The 19427-nt window shown below is 52.9% G+C and overlaps 1 protein-coding gene across 4 annotated transcripts in view; it reads right to left on the bottom strand.

Annotated features, from left to right (window-relative positions):
- The window catches only part of WDFY4 (WDFY family member 4), a 275027-nt gene that overhangs the window by 73965 nt on the left and 181635 nt on the right, over positions 1–19427 (bottom strand). For 3 of the 4 annotated variants that reach the window (XM_017338630.3, XM_051837551.2, XM_051837550.2), the window contains exons 41-43: positions 16202–16408; positions 14768–14819; positions 11486–11652 (exon numbers count right to left, since the gene is read on the bottom strand). In XM_017338630.3, the coding sequence (XP_017194119.2) occupies positions 11486–11652; positions 14768–14819; positions 16202–16408 (426 nt within the window). Of the gene's footprint in view, positions 1–11485; positions 11653–14767; positions 14820–16201; positions 16409–19427 lie in introns of those variants that run through there. The other variant, XR_007916089.2, reaches the window with a different exon arrangement.

Raw genomic sequence — 19427 nt, 5'->3', positions numbered from 1 at the left:
TCTCTTTCTGTAGGACTGGATCAGTTACCATGAGTGTGGTTTTTTTTGAATATTTTTTATTTGTTTTTTTTTTTTTTTTTTTTTTTTTTTGTTTTTTGACAGGCAGAGTGGACAGTGAGAGAGACAGAGAGAAAGGTCTTCCTTTGCCGTTGGTTCACCCTCCAATGGCCACCGCGGCTGGCACGCTGCGGCCAACACACCGTGCTGATCCGATGGCAGGAGCCAGGTGCTTATCCTGGTCTCCCATGGGGTGCAGGGCCCAAGCACTTGGGCCATCCTCCACTGCACTCCCTGGCCGAGTGTGGGTTTTTACAAAGCAAGTTTGGTTTCCTTGGCTTGCTCTCTTGCCTCTTCCCTTGCTGTGAGCTCGCTCTCTCTCTCACACACACACACTGTCACCCTGCAATCTGTCCACTATGAGGCCCTCACCAGAAGCCAGATGCTGCTTCAAGCAGTTTAGACTTTCTCAGCCACCCGCATTTTGAGCCCAAAAAAATCAACCTCTTTTCTTTACCCATTACCCAGTGCTGGTATTCTGTTACAGCAACACAAAACGGACTAAGACACAGCCTGGCACTCAATCTGAGCTCCCCCCTCACTTTGGGGAGCTATGGTAGCGAAACTTGGAAATTAGGCATTCCCTGAGGGATCTGTTTCATGAGAAACACGAACCAGGATTAAGCAAGGCTGTGCCTTTTCTTTACAGTAAGAAGCAGCCTAGAGTTTTGGTTCCTGTGACCAAGGCTGCTACAGGAGGCTGTGCCCCTTAGCCTGCCCGAATCTATTTCCTTGGAAGAGCCACCTTCCAAGCCATCACGTCCTGTTCATCCAGACGGCCATCAGTTCAACGATTATGGTTTCCACACCAGGCTGTGAGCTAGGCTTTGGGAATGCAAGGTGGCCGAAACAAACAAGAACCCTACCCCCATGGAACCTAAAATCCAGCAGGAACATATGGATAACGAACATGCACATCAATGTTCGAACCACCACAACTCATGATATGTGCAGAGACGGAAAAGGCAGGGGACACCGATAAGGCAGAGAAACTTGGATGGAGCATAACATTTGCTACAGATCCTGAGGCCTGGTGGCCACAAACAAGCTTGGAGGAGACTGTTTTAGGGGAGAGCAAGACAGAGTTCAGCAGTTAGAGAAAGAGGTCAGATGGCTGGAGAGAGGCTGGAAAACAGGAGAACATGAGATACCTCAGCGGGCTCACTGGCTTTTATTCTGGCTGCAGTGGGAAACCACAGGGAGGCTTGTTTCCGAAAGACAATGCTGGCTGCTAGGTGGAGGATGGATTGCAAAGGGCCAAGAGGGGAGGAGGTGCTCAGAGGTCTGTGAAAGGGTAGTGGCCCAGTGCGGCGGAGGGAGAGAAGCAGGTGCATCCAAACAAGAAGATGCAGAGTCCATAGGAACTGCCACTAGAATAACTGTGCAAAGCCAAAACAATAAAAAGGTTAAAATAGACCCTATGAGGCAGCGGTAATGGTTCAAGTAATTGGTTCCCTTCCATCCATCTGGGGGGATCTTAGTGGAGTCCTAGGCTCCCAGCATTGGTCTCAGCCCAGCCCTAGCCACTGTGGGCATCTAAGGAATGAATCAGCATCTGGGAGATCTCTCTCTCTTTTTCTATCTTTGCCAAATACATAATTAACTTATAAAACTAGGAAAAATAGAATGAGAATAAATGTCTAAGTTGCAACTTGGGCAACATGGGGTCCCCACTTCCTTTGTCACCTTCCCCAGAGCAAGCACCTCATTACCCCTCTACTGCAGAGCTGGTCCTCAACTTACAATTATTCCTATGACAGCTGACCTGACAGTGGTTGAAGGTGATAGGCCCTCCGTAGAAACCGTGCTTCGAACGTTGATCTTTACCCAGTCCAGTGCTGTGTAGCTCCAGCCTCTCCTGCGAGGCTGGGCAGAACGGTGAGCACAGCTCCTCATCAGCCCCATGGTCACCAGGGAATCAGCAAGCCCTCGGCCTTGTGCTGAGCCAGGACATTCCATGCACTAGTTCTCTGCATGCATTCGACGCATTTTCAACTTACGACATTCCAGCTTACGATGGGCTTATCAGGGATGTATAAGCACACAGTAAACAGCATCTACATATTCTCCCAAAGAGCTTATGGATACATACGGCGGTTTCTGTGTATCTGTTTTACACAAGTAACACATCAGATGCTTACTGTTCTGCATCCAGTCCTCTCCTTGGACAGCCCATCTTGGAGATCCTTTCAAATCAAAGCTTGTTTGAAAGCTTACTTATGTTCTTTATTTGAAAGGCAGTGGGAGACACACAGAGAGCAACAGTTGGGTCTGGGCCAAATGAAAATCAGGAGCCAGGAACTCCCATCTGGGTGTCCCATGTGGGTGGTAGGGGCCCAAGTTCTTGAGCCATTGTCTGCTGCTTCTTAGAACATGCATCAGCAGGAAGCTGGATTGGAATCGGAGTGGAGACTCGACCCCAGGCCCTCTGTTACAGGAAGACCTCATTCCAAGTGGTGCCGTGACCCTCTACACCACAATACCCACCCCTCAAGACACTTCTTACATCGCACTGTCATTAATCGTTGTAGACTACTCCCTTGCAAGGATGCACAAGGCATTTGCCCAGTCTCCTCTTTATGGTAGTGGTTTCCAATGCTTTGCCATCGCAAGCTATGCTGCAGTGACCGTAGTGGCACATATGTTACTCAGAACACTGGAGAAGATCTGCAAGGTAAGTTCCAGGCCAGAGATGTGGGCATTTTAGATTCTGATAGTGCTGGCCATACTGCCCTCCCAAAGGTGGCTCCAATTTACACTCCTGCCATGGAGGCATGAGCCAGGCTGTTCAAATTTTTCTCCTGTTGTCCATTTGCACAGAGGAGACTCAAAGGAAACTCCAACCTCAAGTTCATGGGGAGATGTGGAGCCGCCGGTGAGCCCCACCAGCCTGTGGGCTCAGAAGCCTCTTCTACAACCCCACCGCCGATACCAGGCCCCCATGAGAACCCCACGGTGCCTGCAGCCAGGTCTCAGAGCCCACACCCATGATCTGGTGCTGCCCTTCCAGGACCAGAAAGAACCCAACCACAAGAGAAGCATCGGGTGGGAGCTGGGTTAATAGCTGAGACATTGATTCTGCTAGAAAAGCAGTGGCATTTTAAAAACTGGAGTCTGGACCTGAGTGAACGATTTTACCTGCTCTTCCACTGCAATGAGCCCTGCTAGGGCTCTGCCCCCAGTTTACTTAGGGTGGAGAAATCCCTGGTGCCGCGATTCTATCGACCGCTCTTAAAACAGGGGAGCGTTTGCTTCAGGAGTAGAGCTTTTTTAAGATCAGATGGATGATCCATCCCCCTGCCTGGCGGGTGGCTCACGGAGGAAGCGGCCACACCTCGTTCGGTCACTGGAGCTGGAATCAGTGGGGTGATCTGAAATCCGGCCACAGCGGACACACGGCTTGGTTCCAGGACGCCCCTGCCCCAAGATACCAGAATCTGTGGATGCTCAAGTCCCTAATGTAGAATGGAACAGCATTTGCATATTAAGCCACACACACCCTCCCGATTACTTAGCATACCTAATACCCTGTAAATGCTATGAACGGAACTTTTATGCCATATTGCTTAGGATATTACAAGAAAGTCTGCCTATGTTGAGTACGGATGATTTTTTTTAACATATTTTCAAGGCGCCATTGGTGGGTTCTCTGGCCAACTGTAGTCCCCAATTTTCCAAAACAGCGCAGACTGCTGAGAAAAAGTTAAGCATCAACAAAGGGAGAGGCAGTACAGACCACGAGTCTGCCGGCTACCTAGGGACTCTGGCAGCTACGTCTCAAACCCTGATCACGTCTACACAGGGGAGTCAACCACTCAGTATAATCAAACGAACACTGAGGAGATGCTCTTTTAAAAATGTGCAAAGGTGTATAGACTTGGCAGACGGGCTAAGGAGTGCACCGAGCAGATCTCTTTCCCCAGCTGTGCCGTCTCAGGTTGAGACAAGGAGCAGGGATGCCCCCTGCCTGCCTGCCTGCGCCACTTACAGGAGGCAGCCTACAAGCAGCCACGCCGCCCATCTTCTCTGCAGGCCCAGAGGATCCAGGTGCAAATGGCAATGCCTTTGACCTTGCTTGGCTGCACCAGTGGGAGGTGAGACTCGCCACGCTTTCTGAAGACTGTGCAGCGTACAGTGCCTGCTGTAATGTGGGCTCGCTCGGGAGCTGCTCAGTGACGATTGCAATCGGAGCACCTTTCTAGCCATCCCTGAAAGCTGCAAACCTTGTGGTCTTGTGGGTCTCAGCTATTTACTCAAAAACAGCATTTATAAGAATCCCTTGGACAGCTTGAAAAAACTCACGTTTGCACTCCACAGGTGCAGAGTGCGGCCCTGGAACCTGTGATGAGCAGCCCAGGAGATTCTGAGGCTGAAGACAGATGTTGAGACACTGACAGGTGGGCACCAGCTAAGAAAATGAGGTTTCCTGTGATGCAATCACTCCAGGGCGGCGCTGAAGCAGTGCATAAAGTGGAGGCCTGCAGCACCAGCTTCCCCTATGGGCGCCGGTTCGAGTCCCAGCTCTTCCACTTCCAAGTCAGCTCCCTGCTAATGCACCTGGGAAGGCAGCTGAAGATGGGCCAAGTGCTTGGGGACTTGCACCCAGGTGGGAGACCCAGAGGAAGCTCCTGACTCCTGGCTTCAGCCTGGTCAAGCCCTGGTAATTGTGGCCCTTTGGGAAGTGAACCAGCAGATGGAAGACTTCTCTCTCTCTCTCTCTCTCTCTCCTCTCTCTGTAACTCTATCAAATAAACACATAAATCTTTAAAAAATAATAAATAAGTCACTTGCTCATCTTCTTATTCATTCATTTTACAGATGTGCATTCAATATGTGCAGGAACAAAGGGAAATGAGGGGCCAGCACTGTGGCGCAGTGGGTTAACGCCCTCGTCTGAAGTGCCAGCATCCCATATGGGCGCCGGTTCAAGACCCGGCTGTTCTACTTCCCATCCAGCTCTCTGCTATGGCCTGGGAAAGCAGTGGAAGATGGCCCAAGTCCTTGGGCCCTTGCACCCACGTGGGAGACCAAGAAGAAGCTCCTGGCTCCTGGCTTCGATCGGCATAGCTCCGGCCATTGCAGCTAATTGGGGAGTGAACCAGCAGATGGAAGACCTCTCTCTCTCTCTCTGTCTCTCGGCCTCTCCTCTCTCTGTGTAACTCTGACTTTCAAATAAATAAATACATCCTTTAAAAAAGGGAAATGAAACATGCCTTCCAGATGTCCCTAGTCTAACTGGGGAAAGAAGGAACAGGAACTCTCTCATAGCATGGGGAGGGGCTGTCCAGGTGAGCCTGACCCGACAGAGGTGAGAAGGGGATGGAGGTGACATCAGGGAAGCATTTCCCATGGAGTTAACCTAAGGCTGGGGTTAGATGTTTGGACAAGTGCTTGAGACACTGTTTAAGATGCCCATGTCACCTGTGGGAGGCCTGGGGCCGATGTCCACCTCCTTCAGCTTTCTGCTCATGCAGCCCCTGGGAGGCAGTGGTGACGGCTCGGGGAGCTGTGTTCTTGCCACTCACATTGAGTTCTTGGCTTCTGCTTGGTCCAGCCCTGAACATCGTGGGCATTTGGGGAGTAAACCCAAGAACATCTCTTGCTCCTGCTCTTGCTCTATGTCTGCCTCTCAGATAAATAAACTTTTTTAAAAATATTTACTTATTTATTTGAAAGGTAGAGCTACAGAGAGGCAGAGGCAGGGGCAGAGAGAGAGAGTTCTTCCATCCACTGGCTCAATCCCCAAATGGACGCAATGGCCAGGCCTGGGCCAGGCTGCAGCCAGGAGCCAAGAGCTTCTTCCAGGTCTCCCACATGAGTGCAGGGGCCCAAACACTTGGGCCATCTTCCACTGCTTTCCTAGGCCATTAGCAGGAACCTGGATCGGAAGTGGAGAAGCTGGGCCTTGAACCAGCGCTCATTTGGGATGCCAGCACTGAAGATAGCGGCTTTACTTGATACACCATAATGCCAGCCCCATAAATAAACTTTAAAAAATACACATTTTTCTAAAAATGGATGGCGTTAAGAATTAAAGAAAAATAACACAGGCTTTCCAAGCCATAAAGTCTTGAACCGGTTGGGCATGCTTGGAGATGATGGACAGTTCTGTACATTAGAATGAAATTCAGTTGTATGTGATGTGCATATGCACGTGTGTGCATGCACGTGTATGTCTGTGTGTGCATGTGTAAGGTGAGGGAGGCAAGCCCAGGGCAGCTGCAGGCCAGCTCAGGAATGTCCTGGTGTACAAAGGCGTCCGTGTGGGATTGGTGCCAGGACCCCGGACAAATAGCAGAACGCCAAGATGCTCAAGTCCCCTCCGTACAATAGTGCATTTGCACAGCACCTGCTCACATCTTCCCATATATCTTAAACCGTGTCTAGGTCACCTGCACTACCTGACACGTGCAAACACAGCACACACAGCTGTTGCACTGTGTTATTGAGGGAATCCTGAGGAGAAACCAAAGTCTGCACATGTTCAGAGCAGTGGCAATTATGTTTCCAATGCTTCTGCTCCGAGGTTGTTTCTGGGGTGTGGACCCCATGGACACAGAGGCTGCTGGGCCACTGAAGAGCTGCCCAGGTGGTCTTGCCCAGGTGGTCTTGTGCAGGGAGGACCCTCACAGCTCTGTGTTTCACAGCGCCATGGCGGGTCGCCCAGACAATTGGTTACTGCACAGAAAGCGACTGCCCTTCTTCACCTGGGGTGCAATCAGCCTCAGTAAAGCCACCCAGGAAGGGCTGGTGCTGTGGCTTAGTAGGCTAAGCCTCCGCCTGTGCACCGGCATCCCATATAGGAGCAGGTTCATGTCCTGGCTACTCCTCTTCCCATCCAGCTCTCTGCTTGGACCTCTGCACGCACGTGAAAAATCCTGCAGGAGATCGGCCCAGCTCCAGCCATTGAAGCCATTTGGGCAGTAAACCAGCATCTGGAAGACCTTTCTCTCTCTCTCTCTCTCTCTCTCTCTCTCTCTCTCTCTCTCTCTCTCTAACTCTACCTCTCAAATAAATAAATAAAATCTTAAGAAAGCACTCAAGAAGAGCTCCTGGATGCAGCCCTATCCACCAAGGTCAAAGTCAGATCTTACTTAGATCGGTTTGTATGGGGAAAAAAACAGACCTTGCAGGGGATAGCAGCAAAAACAAAGGCTCACTTGAGTCCCCCCTCTGCCTGTATCTGGAAGCCATGTGGAAGGTCCCAGGAACTGTTCCCAACCATGCAGTGACTGACACAGGCCTGCAGGGATCACGCATTGAGCCAAGCTCGTCTCGAGTCAGATGGAGCTGTCTGCAGAGAAACGGGTCCAGGCAATCATTCACTGAAGCACGCACGTCGCAGAGTGATTACATCACCACCGTCCCAGGTGTCGCCAGAGGCGATCGAAGCCGGCGGTTTACACAGATCCGTGAGTTAAGCTATGGCCACGCTGGTGCCCCAGGGCTGCAGCTCCACAGGCCTCCTGCAGGAGACTGGCCATTCCAGAGCCTGGACAAAGCCTTGGCCTTGGAGTTCCCTGGGCTGTGCGGCTGGCAAAGGCCATAAGAGCAAGAGCTTCTGAGATGGCAGGGCAGAGACAGGACTCTGTTGTGGGAGCACCGACCCATGCCTGCTACACCCCTGCCATGGCCCTCACTTAGACACTGAGCAAAAGCACAGGGCCCACGCGGTCTCACGGAAATGAGTAAGGTAGGGGACTGCTGAGTGTGCAACCAACACTTGCAACAAAACGTCTCAACATGGGCCAGTGGCACCACACACATACACACACCCACACATATTAACACACACATGTACACACACACAATTACATACACACATTCATGCTCGAACATGCACACACATATACACACATGCATACTCACACACTCATACATATACACACACACTTGCATGCACACACTCACATACACTCACACATACCTGCACATTTACCACACATACATATGCATGTATATACATATTAACATGCACATGTATACACACACATAGACACACAGACAATACATATACACATACTCACATATACGCATTTACTCACACACATACACATACACATAAACATGTACTCACACACACTCACACACATGCACATACACATAATGCATATACACATGTATGCACACATGCACACACATATTCACATGCATGCACACATATACACATGCATACTGACACATATATGCATTCACACATCTACTCGCACATATACATACGAACACACATGCACACAATACACACATACATACTGACACACATACACACATACATGCACACACACACATGCATACGTATACATACGGACACACATGCACACACACATGCCTGCTATGGGCCAACTGTCTACCTTCTTGCTGGAACACACTCTTTGTTCCAAGGTCACTGCACCCATTCTCCCTTCCTCAGCCTTCAGGTCCTGTCCTTGGCAGAGGTGCTGGGGACCAGGGGACAGGTGCAGGAGAGACGGCTGGCCTGCGCTTGGCACCTGGGGTCCCAGGCAGGGAGGCCAGGTTGGGGAGGCCCCTCTGGGCCCTGCTGCACCAGCAGCGACGAGAAAGCAGCCAATGGAGCACCTGGGGCCTGGGTCACTCCCCGAGCCCAGCGGGGCAAAGTGGCTGAGTCTAGCGGTGGAGAGCTTAGGTCACTCGCTGGGAGAGTAGAGGGAAATGCCATGTGCACTGGGAGGTCCGGGATCAAACGCCCGCAGCTGCAGCCCATGGCCTTGTTCATAACGGCAGTGACCAGCCTCCCTCACAGCCACAGGGCGGTCAGAGGAGTCGCAGTCGGGCAGCACCCGGAGGCCGGGCTGGTGACGCCTGGCTGTGGTCGCTTCTGCCAGGAGCAGCAGCAAACACCCAGCAGAGCGAGGCTGTGTCCACTCCACGCGCTTTCCGCTGCTTCCATGGGTGCTGGGCCGGCTGTGACATTGCCCCACTCCAGCCATGCCCCTCCTGCTTCTAGAGAGAGCTCTCCCCTAAGAACCAGGTGCCCCCAGGGCGTCCATTCCTCAGGTACTTGAGAGCAGACCCAGGCCAGCGCTGTGAGCAGACTGATCCCTCCCTGAGCCCCCACACTACCCCTGGAGCACCCTCGGCCGGCCCCAGGCCCCTGCGGCTTTCCTCCAGGAAGGAGCTGAGCTCTGCATTCCAGAACACACACCCAGTGAGGGCGAATCCAAGCCTTCCTTGCCTTTCAGGAAATATGATGGGACAGGGTGGGGTGCGGTGGGGAACAAGCTGGCACGGAAGAAACAGACTCCTGGGGGAGGCCCCGAGGATGCAGCCCGCAGCTCTGCCCGGTGCAGGATGCACCAGGGACCAACAGGAGGCCCCCTGTTGCAGGGAGAGCTGTGAACCTATAGGTATGCAGGTGCACCTGGCTGGTGGAGGTGTGGGGAGGAGGCGGGGAAGGGCCAGGCTACCAAGGCCCCTTACCTCCCACCAGCTAGGCAGGGCGGTGCCAGCCCGGCTGGCTGGTCTAGAGTGGAATGCTGTTGCCATGACCACAGTTCCTGGGGCCTGCTCTTGCATCACCCTAATCCAGCACCCAAGCGCAGCAATGCTGGTCTTTTTCATAGAAGCTGTACTTCATGGTGGGTGTTGGGGCTCTGGATGGGGGGGGGGGGGCTCTGCTCCTGCAGGTCAGGACTCTCGTGGGCTCTCCTCTCAGTCCGCCACCATCTCAGCCAGATAAGCAGACCCGTTGAGCACTCACCCCACCACAGCACCCCTAGAGCACCTGTCAGGGAGCTAAGCCGTCTGCTGAGCTGGCTTCACCAACGCTGGGGAAACTCGGAACCAACCTCTCCCCCAATTTGCCATGAAACCAGGGCCAACAGGCACAGCCCAGCAACCGTTGCAAAGAGCGAAAGTCCGGAAACAGCAAGAATCACCTCGCCTGTGCACCTGCCCAAGTCTGCTGAGGTTCCAGGGGGTGGAACTCACTCGGGCTCCCTCCCGGCAGGTTCAGGGATGCCAGGCGCTAAGCGGAGGCAGGACAGCTCCCCCCTTCCCCTCCTCCTCACCCCTGCTGGGCCTCACACACAGCTGTCTGCACATGCTGGGATCCCCTGCTGCCACCACGAGCCACGCTGCGATTCTGACAGCTTCCTGCAGTGCGGCCGACAGAGAGGCCTGCGGAGGCTGACGCTTAAGTAAAAGGCACGGGAGGAAGAAGTCTCCTGGAGATTGTGTGCTGCCTCTGGGCTAGGGGAGCTGTCCCCTGTGGACGTCAGACTCTTGCCCCACCCCCCACAAGACCCCTGTGGTGGCAGTGGGGATAGTGGTGGGGGGGGCATTCAGCACTGAGTGGGACTCTCAGATACAGGGCAAGCGTCAGGGGCAGCTGCAGGCTGCAGCAGGCCAGGGCTCCCACCTGCTCTGTGACCGTGACTGTGACTTCTGGATCTTGTCCTCAGCCCGGTCCATTCAGAGCAGGCGCCCCTAGGCTGGCCTTGGAAGCAGGCTTCTGTCTCTTGAGCCCTGCTCGTGCCCAATCCAGGCTCTCTGAAGTGCACGCTGCTCACTCGTAGGTCTCAGCCACTCACTCTCACCCTCCTGAGCCACACCAACACGCAGTGCCTAGGCTGTCACGTCTGCAAAGTCCCTGCAAGGCTTCCGACTCCGTCCCTGCCTCTCCTCCACTACTTCCCTACCGGAGAGCCTGGTTCATACATGAGACGCTGGGGTCCAGCATCTGAGCCTCAGCCCATTCCAAACGGGTTCCGCCGCTTCCATTCCCCCATCGAAGCCTGGCCGGAATATTGCCCGATGGCTCCCAACTCCACTTAGAGACCAGAAACCCGAGGTCGGCCAAGCTGAGACTTGTGATTCTTCCCACACTTGGCCTTGGGTAAGAGGGGCCCTTCCTTGGGCTGCCCACTACAAAGGGTCTACCCCACTCTGGTCCTCCTCCAGCCACACATGAGAAAGCACACCAAATACCTGGGCTGTCCCGGGATGCCCCACTCCCCGGCTCCCAGTCTGCACCCTGGGCCGATGCACTCGTCAGCTTCAGGTGCACCCTTTGCAGGACAGGCAGTGCCACAAACAGGCAGACTCCTAGGTCCAGGGGACTCCAAGGTGTGGGGACAGCCTGGACACAGGGGTTGAAGTATCCAAGCACGCTCGTGCACCTGGAGACCCCCAAGGTGCAGAATGGACCCCTCAGCCTGGTAAGGCCCTGGGCCAGAACAAGGTGCTGAACTCTAAGAGCCCTCAACTTCTGTAGTGGCCTCTGAAGTTGTCATGAAGGCAGAGCAAACTGCATGAGATAACTGCTTGAGTTCTATGCCAGGAGGAGCCAGTTCCTTCTGCTCAGCTGAGAGACTGCTTGCAGGAACTGGAAACCTCGCTGAGCACGTGGGGGAAGAAAGCTTGGCTCACTCCCGTCGGACGCCTTAGAGAACAACCATGGCTGTGTTACCTTTTCTCCATCAACGAGCTCTTGCAAAATAACTTGTCTTTCCCGACACAGTTCCAGGAAGTCTTCGGAGTGTAGACTCTCGTGCAAGGCGGGGAAGAAGGTGAGCTGGGTGCAGTCCACGGCTCCCTCATCCGGCTCACTCCCGGCCTCCTTTGGTGTCAGTTCATCTGCGGCGGCACAGGGGGACACAAGGTTTCAGCATGCATGAGCCGCTGGCTGTCCCCAGGGAGGCCAGGCCAGTCCCCGTATCAGCGAGAAGCACCGCAAGGCTCCAGGGCGGAAGTGGACAGTGTGGGTCACTTAGCAGGACCATCTACTGCTTCTGCAAAAGGACACACACCCCACTGCCACCACCCCGACCTGACCCCGCATCAAGCTGATTTGCCCTGGAGAGCCTGGGTGTGCCCAGGCCTGGCTCCCTTGGCAGCTCACAGGCGACCCTAAGGGAGCCTCTCACAATTCACCTTCATCCTGTCTAGAGGCTCAACCAGAACCTGCTGGGTCTGAACCGCACATCGCTCGTGTTTTTAAGCCTGTACTGTCTTCTAACTGGAGATGCACTAAATTCCTATTTAAAAAAAAAACCTGGAACAGCCTTGGAATGGTAAGAAATAAAGAGCATCAGCGATGAGCCCAGAGAGGGTGCTGGTGACCACAGTTCCCTTTCAAAGCGAACCCCTTCTCTCTGCCAGCACCTCCTATGGCACTGCTCCATCTGTGCTACCCAGGCTGGGCCATATTTCATCCTCACTGTGATGCCAGCAGCCTGTACCAGAGCACTGGTTCAAGTCCCGGCTGCTCTGCTTCCGATCCAGCTCCCTGCTAAGGCATGTAGGAAAACATTGGAGGATGGGCCCTGTCACCCACATGGCATGGGGAGACCTGGACAGAGTCCCTGGCTCCTGGCTTCAGCCTGGCCCAACTTCAGTCACTGTGGCCATTTAGGGAATGAATCCACAGATGGAAGATCTCTCCATCTCCCTCTTTCTCTGTGTCATTCTTCCTTTTAGATAAACACAATAAATATTCCCCGAAATTTCAAGGCCAGGCAGTTTTTTCAGAACTCACATTTTCCATGAATTTCTGAATGCAAGGATTTCAAAAAATTTTTTGCACCAGAACAAACTTATGTCTTAATTCCATTTTCCATGAACTTTTTGAAGTACCCTCCTAAATGTATAGACAGATAACTTCGACATGATAGGAGTAACAGTGCATTCACAGTTTTCCTTCTCCAGTGTGTTTTTCCACTCATGAGCGCATTCTGATTAAAGTTCTCTGAACAGCTTACATGGCTATGAAACAGTCTGTGACAGCCATCTCACAACCACTGAGCCTGTGGACTGGTTTTTTTAGACATAAATGGCTTCTGTGTCCACACTGGATCACAGTCATCATACCCTGCTAGACTCACTTTCCTTTTTAAAATATTTTTATTTGAGAGTCACTGCTACAAAGAGAGACAGAGACAGAGAACAAGAGAAAGAGAAAGAGAAAGAGAAAGAGAAAGAGAAAGAGAAAGAGAAAAAGAGAAAGAGATCTTCCATCTGCTGGTTCACTCCCCAAATGGCCACAACAGCCAGAGCTGATCCAAAGCCAGGAGCCAGGTGCTTCCTCCTGGTCTCCCATGTGGGTGCAGGGGCCCAAGCACTTGGGCCATCTTCCACTGCTTTCCTGGGTGCATTAGCAGGGAGTGGATGGGAAGTGGAGCAGGCGGGACTTGAATCAGAGCCCATATGGGATGCCAGCACTGCAGGGGGAGGCTTAACCTTCTTTGTCACAACACCCGCCCCTAGACTCGCTGTCTAAGGAAACACTCCTGGGCAGGAGCAGTTGGTGCAAGCTAAGCACATAACTGCAAGGATTTCTGGGTCCTGCTTCTCCTCCTATGTGCCCCAAGGGTCCTTCTACTTGGAGCAGGCTCATGGTTGTGATTGCAAATCCATGGGCCATTTTCTTTGCCCCTCCCTCCCTTTCCCTATCTCTGACTGCCCATGGGGATGCATCAAAGCGTGTGCGGCTCGCAGCGACAGCCCTCGGGGGCCTCCCCCACACTGGGGGAGCAGAGGCAGGAGCAGACACCCAGGAAGGCCCAGTGGAGAAACACAGGCCCCTTCTTTCTCTTGGCTGAACTGCCTACTCATGTCAATGTTGCAAACACCAGGAGGCCCCAGGTTGCAGACGCCCGGGGGTTCTACCTATTGGGGACTTTAAGACCAAACCGTCCATGGCCAGAGTCCACGGCAGATCAGCACACCCCTCCCACCGCTGCACTCTCTGCACCTGGCATCTGACAGGCAGCAGAGGGAGACCATTGCTGAGATGTGGAGTGGAAGAAGAGAGGCAAACAGGTGTCACAGTGTCAACCCCAGTCCTGCTGTTCAGTCGGATCCCAAAGCAACCTGGGAAACGTGGCCAGCACCCTCCTGGGCGGGCTGGTGTTACTGCAGACTAGCTGGCAGAGCAGCTGGCTCAGCACGAGGCCTGACCTCAGCAGGCAAAGAGAGGGGTTTGATCAAGGAAATGACATTGTCATTGGCTGGAGAAGACCCAGGCTACAACCCAGGGTACAACGGAACTCACAGAATAAGGCGGGCTCAAATGGGAAGTTTTAGGGAACACATTGAATTTGAAATATAGTGTGTATGCATGTGTGTGTGCATGTATGTGCATGTATGTTTGTGTGTGCATGTATGTGCACATGTGTGTCTGTGCATGCCTAAACACTCTCTAAAAATAATCCTTGAATTTTTAGCAACTTCGGCTCAAACAAATTCCTCCATGGGACTTATACAAATAAAGAGAAGCACTAACATAAAAAAGACCCCAGATTATTTTCTTTGAATTTGGAAAATAATGATGACGACGACTATGTCTGTCATTTTCAGAATCAGAAGAGCTCAGTGTGAGAGGTATGAAATATCACTTCCGCCTATTTTTATTCTAAGATGTTTTATTCTCCTTCCGTGTGTTTTGGACATTCACTGACTAACATGCATTTGGGTTCTTGGGACGTTCTCCCCAATATAGAAAACTGAGAAGACACTCCCGCTACTCCCCCCTTGTTGCCGTCTTAATGCAAAGCTCTTCCCATGCCAGAGTCCGGGTCCCGAAGAGGTTCCTCCGCTCTCTGGAAGTACAGTCCCGGGCAGTCCTCCTGCTGCCTGCTCACCCTTGTAGAATTTCACTCTGCCAAAGCATTGTTTTAATCTACTGAATAAGACAGGAAGTGAAACGAATCGTTGGCGTAATTATTAAAGGGAAAATAGAGCCACGGAATACCTTGGTTTTCAGCATTTGTCTGAGAAATGTCGCCCTTCCTGACTTGGCTCCCCTGAAAGAAGACCAGAGAAAAGAGAGATTCATTCCTGGATGTGACACACATGCCCGCCACCCCCGATGCTGCAGAGTCACGTGCGTCTCCTGCAAAGAACTCAAGGCCAGGTGCAAGGGGAGCGGAATGCTGGATCCTGAAGGACCACAACACAATGCAAGTATTAATGTTCCCGAGTCAAAGGGGAGAAAACCCACAAGCTTCCATTAAGTAGGACTGACGGTAATTACAGAAGAGGATGCCCAGACAGGGTTAGAGGACATCTTGCTGTCTGTCTGGGGGCCACCTGGACGGGACATGGGGAGAGGCTCTGGCGCTGGACAGCCTGGGGGACCACAGCCTGCGTTTGGCTGTGTTGTGGGCACAGTGAGCAGGCTGCTTATTGCTCCCGCCTCCCACTCCTAAGTAGAAGTCCAGTAAGGAAAAAATACAGCACACAACTGACGCTTTGTGGCAATTCGTAAAATGTGCAAGCGTCTACCAAAGAAACAAAAGGTCATTTATCTCCACTAGGTTTTAGAGGGAATTTTGGCAGGGGTTGCAAAGGAGAGAAGGCACTGCACTTTGTAACTTGGGACGAACGCAGTGAAGCGGCTGAGGTCGAGAGGTTTTCATCGCATAACTTGTTAAGGGATTTGCCAGTGCAAGAATGCCTGGAGCAGTGACAGTTACAGCTGCTAAGCGACAAGAACCTGTGCAAGCAGACAAGGCTGTCACCCAGCTCCTTCCAAACACTGGCACCCAGCCTGGGCGGGAATGCAGGGCACTGCCGGGCAGCAGCAGCGGGGGTGTGGATGGCCCACACTCTGATTCCCACGCTCCTCCATCCATTCATTCAGGCCGCAGTGAGCCGTGGTCCTTCTGTGTACCTGGGAGGGTTGGTGATTCTTTCTTCTGTTAAACGACATCAAGAATAAATAATGGAGGGGCCAGCGCTGTGGCGTAGCAGGTAAAGCCACTGCCTGCAGTGCCGGCATCACATATGGATGCCGGTTCGAGTCCCGGCTGCTCCACTTCTGATCCAGCTCTCTGCTATGGCCTGGGAAAGCAGCAGAAGGTGGCCCAAGGACTCAGAAGAAGCTCCCGGCTCCTGGCTTCAGATCAGCACAGCTCTGGCCGTTGCAGCCAACTGGGGAGTGAACCAGCGGATGGAAGACCTCTCTCTCTCTCTCTCTCTCTCTGCCTCTGCCTCTCTCTAATTCTGTCTTTCAAATAAATAAGTAAATCTTAAAAAAAAAAAGAATAAAGAATGGGACTGCCTTGCACTGAACTACAGACATTCTGTGTCCCACCCAGTTACATCCTGCCATGGGGAAGCTATGGAGCCAACTCCGAAGTGTTTCCTCCTTGAACCGTCGCTGTCCCGTGCCTGCAGCTCCTACCTGGTGCCTTCCCAGGCTCAGGCCGTCCCACGGAGACAGGCTTCTGATGCGCTTCCTCATGCGTGCAGGGCCCTCTCTCCAGTCCAGCTCCCACCGGGAGCAGGGGGTGCTCTCCGCTGCCTGGCCCCACAAGCCCAGCTCCCCAAAAAGCTGCTCCTGGATCCTGGCCCATGCCTTGGCAGCCTTGATGTCACCACATCGCCACCTCTGGGAAGCAGAAACACAGCGTCACTCCCAGACACACAATCCTGGGGCCTTGGCCTCTCACCTGCTGGCGACAACCGTGGGAGCCTGAGCATGCTCAGGGTGTGGAGTCAGGAGCAGGCCATCTCTGCCCGTTGACCTGCAGAGCCACGGGACCCTGGGTGCTGGGCTGACAGCCACAGCTCTGGAAGGTTCCAAAGCTGATCATCAGAGGGGTTAGACAGCTGGTCTCTAAATGGATCTGGAATTTTACCCCAGCTCCTTCTTTTCCAAACCGAAGCTGACTATGCTTCGCCCAGCCACCGGGACCAGGGGCAGAGTTGGAATTGGTGGTCCTGCCAGCAGTGGCACACATTCTACAAGGCATTGCCATCTCTGTACCTCAGCATCTCTAACCATCAAATGAGAGGCTTGGCTGTCATAGGATTCTAGATGGTTCGAGGATTCTGGAATGTTCACAGAAGCTAAAACCTTTGGTGTTAATGAGAATATCCCTGCCGGTATCGATGAAACCCTCACGGGTTATGGATGAGGTCGGTCACGGTCACAGCGTCACCTGGAGTCTGTCTGGAAGCTTCATAAAAATGCATGCATGCCCTAAACTGCCCCTGGAGGCCACGTGGAAGTTTTGTCCATCACCTTGCAAAGAAATGCTTTGATTCACTGTGGACAGTAAATCAGCTTTGTCAACTGCGTGAACTTTGGCAATTCTTCACATATGTCAGGGTATTCACCCTAAACTGTAATAGCAATATTCCAGAAAATGGAAAGGTAACATTGCTAATGACAGAAAGTATCCAGCTCAGAGACTTGAATAGAAAAGAGACACATGACCACGCATAAGGCCGAGCCCCTCACCACGTAACCCCATCTCCCCTCCCATGAACAAGAACCTCCCACCATCGCCAGGCAGACATGGAGAAAACGGGACCTCTCCAAAGGCCAGCAGGTGGCCAACATGAGATTTCAACCCAGTCCATGTGCTTGCAAAGCCTGCACATGAGTCCGCAAGCTATGCCCCTTCACCTGCAGGCAGGATTTCAACGGCTAACAAGACTGGGCTCTGAGACTCTGGGACACGATGCATGGATGAATCCTTTTCAGAACTTGTCAAAGGCATTTCAAAAAAAAAAAAAAAAAAAGGGTGGGGCGGGGTGAGTCTTTGGCAGCCAATGAACTTTGGTCGTAAGCAAGTTTCTGCTGTTCATTCGTAGATGAACTTTTAAAAGAAACCTTACTTTAATTAACTGAAAATTTTTAATTGTTTATTTGCAAGGCAAGGGGAGAGAGAGAGAGACAGTTCTCCCCCACTGGTTTGCTCCCTAATATGGGAACATCAGCACCTGGTCCAAGCTTTTTGCAGAGGGTTGGCCCTGCAAGGTGAACACGTTTGGGGAGAAATACTTGCACTCCCTGCAGATTGCCACTGTGCTGTTGGGCTTCATGGGGGAATGAACAGCACCAAGCATGGCCTGGGCTCTTGATTGGTTCGCAGAGCCCCTCCTCCCTGCACGCCTCCACCTACACAGTGAGATGCCTGGCTGCCTGAGGCTTCACATCTACCGTCTACTGAGTATCTGTAGTCAGGTGGTGAGCTCCCTGAGAGATGCGTGCTTGCTGAGTCCATGACAGCAAGTCCCTTGTGACCCCAGGAGAGAGGCTGTCAGATGAGCACAAACAGCCCTGAGATGTAAAGGCACTCGGAGATGGTCACCTCTCTGGACAGTGCAGGGTCCTGTTTCTGCTCACACCACAAGCTGCTGCCACTCGGGACACTGCACCCCATCCTGGAGTGCCCAGGTTCAAGTCCCAGCTCTGCTTCCAACTCCAGCCTCCTGCTAGTGCTCCCTCCAGGGGGCAGCAGGTGATAGCCCAAAGTACTTGGGTTCCTATCACCCACTTGGGAGACGTGGCTGGAGCCCCTGGCTCCTGCTTCAGCCTGGCCCAGTCCCAGACATTGTGGGCATTTGGGGTGTGAACCAGTGGAGAGGAGATCTCTCTTCATCTGTCTCTGTCTGTGTCTCCCTGCCCTTCACAAACAAAACACGAAGGAAACAAGAAGGAACAGGAGGGTCCTCATATGTCACTGACCCCAGAGAAGAGAATGAACAGGACTTGGACAAGGCACAAGGAGATCTGAGCAGCCAGGGTGGGAGGGACTGTTCTGGCCAGGACTTCAGGAGTAGGGGGTTAAGTATCAGAATGGCACAGCCTGCTGCTGATACACTGCTGGGCTCAACTTCCGGGAGGTGGGGCAGCAGCAAGCTCGGGGCTCTGCACGCCGGCGACCTCTCACTTCTGCGCCAAGTGCCAAGTTAGAGAAGTCTCACATGGCTTGTTATGGACACACCCTACCCCGCACATAGTGGCCCCCTTGGGGAGGGCCTCCTTGGGTGCACCTGCGAGGACCTGTCCTTGAAGAGTGAGGTGGCTTTCACAAGCCTGATCTGTGCATAGTGCTTGGACTAGAGTTTCCTGGAAGTGGAGTGTGGCCCGTCTTGGGAAAACACACTCCCCTCTGTACTCGAGGGGTGAATGTGCCAGACCCCATTATCTCCAGCAGACACTCACTATTATCTGTGTTCTTTGAAATCCCCCAATCTGTCTTAAATATTTAAACACTTGGAAAGGATCCTCATGGATCAGCCTCAAAATGCTGATGTTCTCAAAAACACCTCCATCGACGGCAAAGCTCGGCCCAACCTTCTCAAGCACTCCCTGACCCAAGTCAGGCCCTGCTGCTGGCAACGTCAGCACAGTCGTGCTCCTGGTTCCCAGCAGGGCTTGGGCCACTCTGGGCTCCCAATGCCTATTTCCTGGATGAACGCGTAGTTCAGGCAAGGGACAAAATGCCTGCCGCCTCCCATGACACACAGGTCAACACAAGAAGGTCTGAGCCACTGATGACCCATGACGGACTTGGCCATTGCATCTAGAATACCCACCCACAGTTTAATCCAAAGGCTTTTCTGACCCCTCTGTTCAGGTTCAAGGTGGATTCCAGGCTACCACGCAGGCAACA

Source organism: Oryctolagus cuniculus, chromosome 15, assembly GCF_964237555.1.
Source record: "Oryctolagus cuniculus chromosome 15, mOryCun1.1, whole genome shotgun sequence".
NCBI lineage: Eukaryota > Metazoa > Chordata > Mammalia > Lagomorpha > Leporidae > Oryctolagus > Oryctolagus cuniculus.
The sequence above is the reverse complement of the archived record's forward strand: the minus strand, read 5'-3'. Positions and strand labels throughout refer to the sequence as shown.